Source organism: Aplysia californica, unplaced genomic scaffold, assembly GCF_000002075.1.
Source record: "Aplysia californica isolate F4 #8 unplaced genomic scaffold, AplCal3.0 scaffold00078, whole genome shotgun sequence".
NCBI classification, from domain to species: Eukaryota; Metazoa; Mollusca; class Gastropoda; order Aplysiida; family Aplysiidae; genus Aplysia; species Aplysia californica.
Window position 1 is genome coordinate 517,495 of NW_004797348.1, and position 10,410 is coordinate 527,904.

Genomic DNA, 10,410 nt, shown 5'->3' on the forward strand with positions numbered 1-10,410 from the left:
TCTGTGTGTGTGTGTGTGTGTGTGTGTGCCCGTCTGTTTGTGTAAGCGTTTGGATGCGTGTGCACCATGTCTGTGTATGTGTATGTGTGTGAGTGTGTGTGTGTGTGTGTGTGTGTGTGTGTGTGTGTGTGTGTGTGTGTGTGTGTGTGTGTGTGTGTGTGTGTGTGTGTGTTGGGGGGGGGGGGGGGGTAACATAACAATAACCTTAATTTTTCTTTTTTCTCACGCTTTGGTGTGTATACCTTAAAGCGTACTGACACACTCAAAAAATTGACTAGAAAGAAACTTTTTACAATAAAACTGTATCAATAAACAATTTCTTCATAACATTATAGTTCACTGAACTTTTGTTCGAAGGCATGATAGAGGGTTAAAAAATAGAGGCTGGTCAATTTGTTACCATAAGTGTATAAACGTTTTTTTTCACAGCTTACAATGGATTATATTTATTAATGTCTCCTTCAGCATCTCCACTAATGTGTTTACAGAGACGTTGGACCACACCACTGCATGTGGTGTTAAAAGACCACTTATCCACATGTATTTAGCTTCGTGTAATAAATATCTCTGTTTTTTCTGTTTGTCTTTCTCTCTCTTTCTGCTTCTCTGTGTATCTCTCTCTGTCTCTCTGTCTCTCTTTCTCTATTAAACTCGCTTTTCCTTTCGCTCGCGGTATCTGTCTCTGTCTGTCTGTCTGTCAATAGCTCTGGCAAACACACATACACGCACAAACAAACACGCACGCACACACGCAAGTACCCCCCCCCCTTTGCTGTGATATTAAACACATCTGTCTAACGAGTTTATAAACATGTTGCCATCATGAACGAGCATTTATGCAACACAACAGACTTAACCATAGCAATATATCATCCACTTCAACGGTAGTGTTATTGCCTCAAACTCTCACTCTCTCTCTCTCTCTCTCTCTCTCTCTCTCTCTCTCTCTCTCTCTCTCTCTGTATCACTCTGCTCTCTCTGTCTCTCTCTATCTCTGTGCTTCTCTTTGCCCCACCGTCTTTCTCTGTGATTTTCTCCTTCTTTCTCTCTCCTCCCCTCTCGCCCCCACCCCTCCTCTCTTTGTCTCTCTCTCTCTCTTTGTCTGTCTGTCTGCCTGCCTGTCTGTCTGTCTGTCTGTCTGTCTGTCTGTCTGTCTCTCTCTTTCTCTGTATCTCTCTGCTCTAAATCCTCTTTCTTGTTTATCAGACTTGATCTCCTTCCTCCCCCTCCCCCCTCTCTTTCTCTTTGTCCCCCCCTCTCTCCCCCCTCTCTCTCTCTCGCTCTCTCTCAACCCTCTCTCTCTCTCCCTCTCTCTCTCTCTCTCTCTCTCTCTCTCTCTCTCTCTCTCTCTCTCTCCCTCTCTCTCTTGTTTATCAGACTTGCTGGGAAGCTAAAAATAATTACCTCCATTCTTTAGCCCCTTGTAGCTACAAGGTGTGATTCTGATCGTCCCGGTAGACGCGGATTTTTGTCTTTCAACAAGGGTCGCGTCTTCCATCAAGTTATCGCGCTGCCTACACAAGTAATCCATTTGTAACGCTCACAGTTTCGGACCTCTCCTGAGAGACAGTATCAAGCGATACTGGAATCTTTCGTCTCGGGAATTTTGGCTGGCACTTGGACAGGCCAGCAGTTTTTTACGACTTCCTTTGCACTTTCCTCCAAGTGCCTTTTTCTCGTATTAAAAAAAAACACCTAGCAACATAGCAAATAAACCCAACATTTCTGATTCTGTGTGAGGAATGACGGATGTAAAGTTGTCCCTTTCATTTGTTTATACTTGGGTGGGGTGTGGAAAAAAATGTTAAAAGAGTGGGGGTTGGGGGGGGGGGGTATGATTTGCTGAGCGTCATTTCGCTTTGGGGGATGGCGGGGTATTTATTTTTCAATGGTCTATCTGTTCGAATGTATGCCTGTGTGTGTGTGTGTGTGTGTGTGTGTGTGTGTGTTGTGTGTGTGTGTGTGTGTGTGTGTTTCCTTCGTTTTGCCTTCGTTGCCTGTTGCTACAAAGTGACACTTTTGGGGCTGAGATGGCAGCGTATCTATCTATCTATCTATCTATCTATCTATCTATCTATCTATCTATCTATCTATTACTTTGACTTAGTTTGACTTGCACAAATTTAAGAAATGTCGAGACAGATACTTAGACAAATGCAAAGATTAATGAAGAAAGGTTTGAAAATGAAGAGCAGATAGATAGATAGATAGATAGATAGATAGATAGATAGATAGATAGGTAGATAGATAGATAGATAGATAGATAGATAGATAGATAGGTAGGTAGATAGATAGATAGATAGATAGATAGATAGATAGATAGATAGATAGATAGATAGATAGATAGACGAAAAAACCCATCGGGCAATATCTCCGACTGGCCAGCTGAACCACACTAGAGGCGAAATGCCCTGTCTCTATCCCAGCAAGCAACCACGTTCACCAGCCCCTTGTGTTCGCTGTAAGAACATTTGTAATTCAATATAATTTACCTTGTGTTTATTCTTTTGCAAATATTTGATTTAGTTAGTAAATAAAGAAAACATTCCTCATGTTTTTCCTTGAGAAAAATTCCAACTGGCATGTATTTCTGGAATATTTTCATACTTATTTATTTTTGTATTTATTATACTTATCTTATCAAATATGGCGACTTTGAATTGACTCTAATTGTCCTTGTCTTCGTAGTAAGTAATGAATGCTCATTACAAATGATCTGCTGTTTCTGTCAATCTGGCTTATTTTACCCTGCAGTAACTACCCACCAAGGTGCCTCTCTTTATTAAAACAGACAATTATAGTGCGGTAAAAAATTCGTGGCGCAACTTATTGTCAAATGTTTCTTAAACTATTGAACATAGGTTCTCCCACTTTTCCAAAATGGTTTGTAGGGGGCTCTCGTGGCCTAGAGGTTAAGGTGTTGGCCTCTCATTCAAAGGTCCCGAGTTCGATTCCGGGTAGCGACCAAAAAATTTTCTTCTCTAAAATTTTCTCCTTTCACATCCTTTCCTGATCTCTAACAATGTTCTGTTGTCTGCTTTCATTTCCACTTTCTGCCCCCACCCCCTCACCTCCTTTGCCCCCTCCTCTGGGCTCCTGACTCTTTCTGCAGCCTTTCTACTGCTACTCCTTGGCTCCTCCTAACTGCTGTCTTTCTGCCACACCCCTGATCTTCTGGTAGGAAAGATCTACACCTAGCCTTCTCGAACAAGGGCGAAAAATCTCGGAGGGCCCGTGTGCAAGTTGCGAACGTTAAAGATCCCTTGGTGGTCTAAAATCGATAAGAGTAGGCTTCGGCCGCCACCCGTGCAAAATTCAAAATTTCCTACCAACGAAAAAGTATTAGGTGTGTCCCGCGCGCTCATATGACCTTATGCAGTTGCGAGCGCCGTAAAACACTATACTAAAAAAACAACAACAAATGGTTTGTATTACTCTGTCTAAACAGATCAATATTTCTATAAACATCTCTTAGCTGTATTCTAGAGAATTCCTAAATAAATACGTATTAAAAAGCCAGGAGGGTAGTTTCTACGGATTTCGTAAAAAGTTTACAGCAGGGCAAAAGTGCTTTTAAAAGCAAGTCTGTAATGTTTTTCTAATCGCAACATTGTGCTTATTGGACGTACTCGTATGTTTTGAGCACCGTTAGAGCAAAAATGTGTTCACTATAAAATCAATTTCTTGTAACAAGTTTCGCAACTCATCGGTGTCATTGATGAGCTGTGACGTAGGCCATAATATGTGAATGCTAACTGTTTGTGAGGAGCGGGAAGTGCTGTGACAATTCCATTTTTACCTTCACGGAGATTTATAGTACTTAATATAAATTTGAGAAGTTTTTAAAATCAAGTCTCAAGAACTATGGAAAAAGTATGATTAAGTTAAGACAAATTGATAGAAATTGCAATGCCAAGTACGGGTGACATTGATTCACCCAGAAGGAGATATTTGAGGGTAAGTTGCGCCACGAATTTATGACCACACAATAGTCAACTGCTTTTTAAAAGTAGTAAATGTTACTCACTAGTAAGATAAGGCATCTTATTTCACCCGATGTTGCATGTATGGTCTTGTCTTCTCAAAACTTGACTACTGTAATTCTGTTCTGTCTGGTATTTTGTGTGAACGAATGAGTAAATTGCAAGTGGCCTAAAGTAACACTGCAAGATTAATGCTGAAGAAAAAGAAGTAAGATTCTGCGTAAAAAAATTAAAAGCTCTGCATTGGCATCCAGTAGATAGAAGAATCCAGTATAACGTTTCTGCCATCTGTTATAAATGTCTTAACGATAAAGCCCGTCATATCTATCTGTATTTTCTACCTCGTCAGTTACGGTCATTCACTGATTCAACGAAATTCAGAGCCCCTAGAATGAAATTACGATCTCTTGGGGAGAACAGTTTCTCATCTTTTGGAACAAAAATCTAAAACTCCTTGCCCCAGGATCTCAGAGAAATAACAAATTTTGATATTCTGTCGTCTGCTGTACTCTCCACTTTTCGCCCCCCGTTCATTTGGCCCCGTCCTCTGGGCTCCTGACTCTTTCTGCAGCCTTTCTAGTGCTACTCATTGGCACATTCTTAGGATAGGTAAGATCTAACACCTAGTCTTCTAGGATAAAAACGAAAAACATCTCGGAGGTCCCGTGTGCAAATTGCGCACGTCAAACATCCCTTGGTGGTTTTAAAATCGATAAGAGTCGGTTTCGGCCTCCAACCGGCTAAAATAAAAAATTAATTCTTACCAAACTCAAAATTATTATCAATGAGTCCCTCGTGCTCATATGACCTGCCGTTGCGATCGTTGTAGAACACTTTAAATAATCAGCAAAACAGAAAGAAAAACAAGCACAATGGGTGCCCTGAGCACCGCATAAAACAACCTGAGTTCAAGAACGCTCTCTCTGGGATTCTAACAAGTACCATCAAATTTGCAGTCCAGTATGATAGCAACTGAGCTAGCAGACTATCACATTTTGCAAGTGCCGTAAAACTCTCATTCAAACATAACTGGTCGTTTTTAAGGACAAGCGGGCTAACCCAGATTTCGGGGGGCTTCCAGAATTCTTGGCCTACACCAAAAGTGGGCATTGCTCTACCTATAGGAGGAGTTTGGTTTCACTGGTGTACATGTTTATTTGGATAGAGAGAAAACTTTCCTTGTCTTTTATAGAGACTGAGCAAAAAGCAGAAACTTTACCTTCGATTTTCTCAAAACAACATTTTTCGGGATAGTCCATTTTGCTAAAAAGCGACCCTCAGGAGCATTCACGACTTTCCGTCTTTGTGTCCCCGCAGGTTACGTAAGCGTGGTGAGAAGCTGCTGCACAGTAAGTACGTGGTGATCCTGGTCATCATTCTCACCGTCACCGACTGTGCTCTGGTCATCGCCGAACTCATTCTGGACCTGTCAAGTGTCAAAAGTGAGTACGTCTCTGTCTCTGTCTATAAAGTCAGTACTTTTCTGTCTCTGTCTTCTGTCTAAAGTGAGTATGTCTTTGTTTTTGTCCACCATCAAAAGTGAGTACGTCTTTGTCTTTTGTCTTGGCACTCTATCAAAAGTGAGTACATCTTTGTCTTTGTCCTCTATCAAAGATGCGTAGGCCTCTGTCTTTGTCTCTATCTTCTATCAAAAGACAGTACTTCTTTGTCTTTGTCCTCCATCAAAGGTGTATACGTCTCTGTCTTTGTCTCTGTCTTCTATTAAAAGTAAATACATTTCTGTCTCCGTAATTGCCTTTGTCTTTGTCTTCAATCGAAAAAGAGTACGCCTCTGTCTTTGTTTCTGTCATCTGTTTGTGTTGGTGTCTGCTTCTCTGTCCCCCATATGTCATCCCCTATTTCTATATCTCTGTCTGTCTGTCTGTCTGTCTGTCTGTCTGTTTGTCTGTCTGTCTGTCTGTCTGTCTGTCTATCTGTCTGTCTGTCTGTCTGTCTGTTTGTCTGTCTGTCTGTCTGTCTGTCTGTCTGTCTGTCTGTCTGTCTGTAGTATCATGTTACATCATTTTCATGACGTTTATCAGTTAATTAAACATCTAAATGTAACAATAGCCCAGACCGCAACTTGTTACAGAAACTGGGTAGTCGTTAATTATTGTTCAGATCTTGTTAGTCCTACATTCCTCTGATCTGTCAAGTCACGCGGCAGGCACCCTCTTTCCCGCTCCCTAATAGAGTCGTCTTACAGTGTCACCGAAAGTTCCGAAAGTTTTCACTAAGTCTCATACTATGGTAATGACATTGTTGATATTAGTCGCTAAACTTCTGGGCCAAGATGAGTAGGCAAAGGCAAATAGAGATACACATTTCGCAGGTTTGGGGGTTGTGCTTTTGTGATAGCATCTGCATTTTCAATCTCTCTCTAATAGTTGTGCACTTAAGTTGATTTGAGTTGCACATACCCTGCTTAGCATACTTTTATCTCTTGGATGCAGGGAATTTAAACATTAATATTTGTTTTTAACTGGATCGTTTATCCAGAGTGATAAGTACAATGACTTGTGGGCTGACCTGCAAGAAGACTCATCGTCCCGGGGGGGGGGGGGGGGGGTGGTTGGAGGGGAGAGTCTTAATTTAACTATAACTGTAGAAGTATTTTTAGATATTTAAATTTCCGAGATGAAACAGCATTATCTTTTTAATTTGAAGAATAATTGGGCTAAGTTTCATAGCAACTGGCAGTCATTTGTTTAAGCAATTACGCTATAATCAAGATAAAATACAGAAAAAAAAGAGTGTTGAGAAATCAGCAAAAAGAGGATAACTGATTAGGTAAACAAATATCTGCCATGTATACCTAAAAATGAGAAAAAAATTACACAGGATGTGTTTTTAAAAAACAAAACAAAACAAGTGTCATACTCCAAAAGATCCAGAGAAACATGGAGTTTCATGAGCGTAAAAAAACGTCAAATCCCCGGAGGTGAATCTTACTTTTTAACCTCTAGGCGTAATTGATTTATTGCGGGTTGTAATGGTGTTTGAAAACATTTTTGGATTGAATTGTATCGTTGTGCTCAACGGTATTAAAAATGAGACCAGGATCACGAAAATTATATTAAGACCTCATTTCTGTTCTTAATATTTGAAGCAGATTTGATGTTGTTGCCCTGTACACAATCAAACAAACACAAACACACACAGAAACACGTATAATGTGTTATTTTCGAACTCCTAAAAACTAAATTTTCATACGTACATTTCTTCATTTGTTTTCTTTCACTCCCTTTCCTTCATTTTTCCAATCAGAATCGTGCAGCTAACTAGGCTTGCAAGTGTCTCTGGAATCGTTGTCAGTAAATATTACCGCATAGCTCGTCTTGTTTAGTGAGATTGAAAATGAATGTTCCTGAGGGATTCTTTTCCTGTCACATTTACAACGTTAACAAAATTATTAATTTCCCCAAAGCCACATTTGTAGACTGTGTGTGTCCTGTTATTGCTCAAAGTAGCCCTGGAAAATTTTTACAGAGATGAAAGCTCGCTCCTTAGGTTTTTGATGCCATGGGCACCATAATAGTTTTAGAATGATCTTCACTCCCTACAGCTCTGTGGTCCTGACAGGGGGATACATTACGAATCATCCGTAAAAACAAGTGCCCTTCATTCAGCCAGGACAGAAAGGGCTCTGTCTCAGTGCAGATGCAAAGTCAAATTTGTCCTATACAGCCACCAATGTTAAGGAAAAAGTGATCGTCTTAAGCGTTTGGGCTTCTTGAAAAGTGTCAATCATTATATTAAAAAACAAAAAAACCGGTAAAACTGTATGTCACAATTCCCGTTTTCGTCGTTATCTGTCTTGGTCTACAGTTAGACTTGTTCTATTAAATTTTTATTTATCAAAACTACTTTGATCAGAAATAATTTTCTTTCTGCAACGACCTGGAGCCGTCCTGTGTTAAAAGCTAAAGTGCTCGACTTGTGAAACTGCTTGAATTTTAGAGTGAGGTAGTGAAAGTGCAAAACACCGGAATAATCTCGTAAGTGTTTCTAGCGTTGAAACGAGAGCACACTCTCTCTCTCCATTTCCTGCAAATGGACTCTTTAACACTATGACGTCTTGAAACGTACATGTACTTTGTTCTAGTGTGTCCTTCGCATTTCCCCAGAGGATACTATTCTGAAGTACGGTGTACAAGTATAGCAAAACGAAGGCTCTCTATGAAAATAACCCATGTGTGGCATTGCTGAATTTTTTAAAATACATCGGTGTGCAGTAAAGATAATTTACAAAGATCGCATTCATTTTTAATATAGACATTTCGTAACCACTGAAGTACATTCCATACGAAAGAATTGCTCTCAGAGGCAAAAATATATAATGTTAAAAATCTCTGTTCTCTTTCTGATTAAAAAAAAAAATTAGTATATTAGTCTCACTTTCATGGTGGTTGGAGGGCGCCACTTCTTTGTGGCCCCTCTGTCATTTCTCTGTCTTACCATTTCTCGGTTCTACATTGTAGATACATTGAGTTTTTTTGTTACTCTGATACACAAACATACTACTTCTTTAAAAGTGACCGAGTCGTGGAGGCCTTTCTCCTATTTTTGGTGCAGGTGTTCTAGTAGTTAGGCCTTCGAGCTTGCCAAAAGAAGGTCGTGGATTCAAACCCCATCAGTGGCAAGGCATTGAGTCCTTGAAAAAGCACTTTATACGATTTTTTTTCACTTTACCAAGGTGAGAGTGGGTACCCGGCAAAAGAGAGCTACAAAACTTGTGAGTTTCAGTTTGATAATGTTTGAGTTCTTAACCGGCTGTTTGCACTGTTTACTTTCCGGGAAGTTAGGAATATTTCTGAGTGTTCTAGGATCTGCATGGGTAACACAATTAGTTGTAAAGCGCACAGAGCACGCTGTAGAGTATGGATATGTGTTAGGTAAATGCAGATATTATTTATACTATTAAGTCATCCCATCCCCCAAAATCTGTGTCATGGCCATAAAATGCTCTTTCGTTCCCTGTACATTACCTCTAACGATTTCATGCATCTAAAGCACATTGACATGATATATAAAGACACAACTCCAGACACACACAAAGACATTATAAACACATATAAATACATTCATGGACACCAAAATGCGCGCGGGTGCACACACACACAAACACACACACACACACACACACACACACACACACACACACACATAAACACACACACACACACACACACACGAACGCGTGTATACACTCATCCATACATAATAATACATTGATAACAAGAAAAATGCATCTACTGTTTCTTCCATCCATTTCCGTCCCGATGTAGAGTATATGTGGGCTTTAAAGGGTTAAACTCCACAGCAACACTCATAACTATAGCAGCAACAACAGCAGCTAGCAACATAAACATGGCAACCGTAGGGAGCTCTTTACCGGACTGTGCCAGAATAAAAAAAGCCCATAATGACTGATTATATTAAGGAACTCCGGTCGTACCACGCTAGTGTTTCTTTGTGAATGCAGGGAAGCTCTGCAGAAAAGGAAATCCAAAATTGCATGCTCGCAAGCGATAAAGTTTTTACTCCGTGGGCTACTTTCGCGCCAGCAGGCCCTTGGATACGATATGGCATAACAGGAAAAAATAGTGTTGTTAATTACCTTTTGAGGATATTCTTGTTACGCTAATTTGAGGGGTGGTTATGGGTGTAGGAATGTAATCGATATCCAATTGAAAAAAAAAAAGATTATTGTTGCTCTCAAGTGTCGGTTCAGTTCTGGCATGTTTACCGGAAAAACAGGATCGGAACTTGGACGCTGAATGAGATGCGTTAATTTTTATAACGTGGTTTTGTGTGATTTTTATGTGTCCGCGCAGGGTGACGCAATCATGTAGTATAAAAAAATAACTAGTAAATTTTGCGTACATATAATATATAATGATATACACCTGTATATACTACATACATATATAAATAAATAAAATGACCAAAACGTTATGTATATATACATGTGTTGTGTATCTGTTTGTGTATTTGTGTGTGTTTGTGGGAGTGTGCATGTGCGTATGTGTGTATATATGTGCATGTGTGTATGTGTGTATGCGTGTGTGTATGTGTGTGTGTATGTGTGTGTGTGCGTGTGTGTGTGTGTGTGTGTGTGTGCGTGTGTGTGTGTGTTTTTTACTTCGGCAGACGTAATAAGGTGGAAGTGAAACATTTATAATATGGCCGGAAGATAGGAGTGGCAAAAGTGACTGGACTCTACTTGTGGAAAGTTGTTTTATTATCCAATTGGCCTGTAAAAGAACATAAGTAAATAGAAATGATGCAAAACATAACATGGATTGGGACTATTTGCGGTTCAGCAGTGAAATAGTATAATTAAGTAATATTATTTCTCTAAATTATGTAGATGATGGGTAAGAAGAGACAGAGGGAGAGCGAAACACACAGACACACACACACA

The 10,410-nt window shown here is 39.9% G+C and overlaps 1 protein-coding gene across 2 annotated transcripts in view; it reads left to right on the forward strand.

Annotated features, from left to right (window-relative positions):
- Window positions 1-10,410, forward strand: part of LOC101855857 — a 161,279-nt gene that overhangs the window by 77,746 nt on the left and 73,123 nt on the right. For both annotated transcript variants that reach the window (XM_005094217.3, XM_005094218.3), the window contains exon 4: window positions 5,301-5,425. In XM_005094217.3, the coding sequence (XP_005094274.1) occupies window positions 5,301-5,425 (125 nt within the window). The remainder of the gene's footprint in view (window positions 1-5,300; window positions 5,426-10,410) is intronic.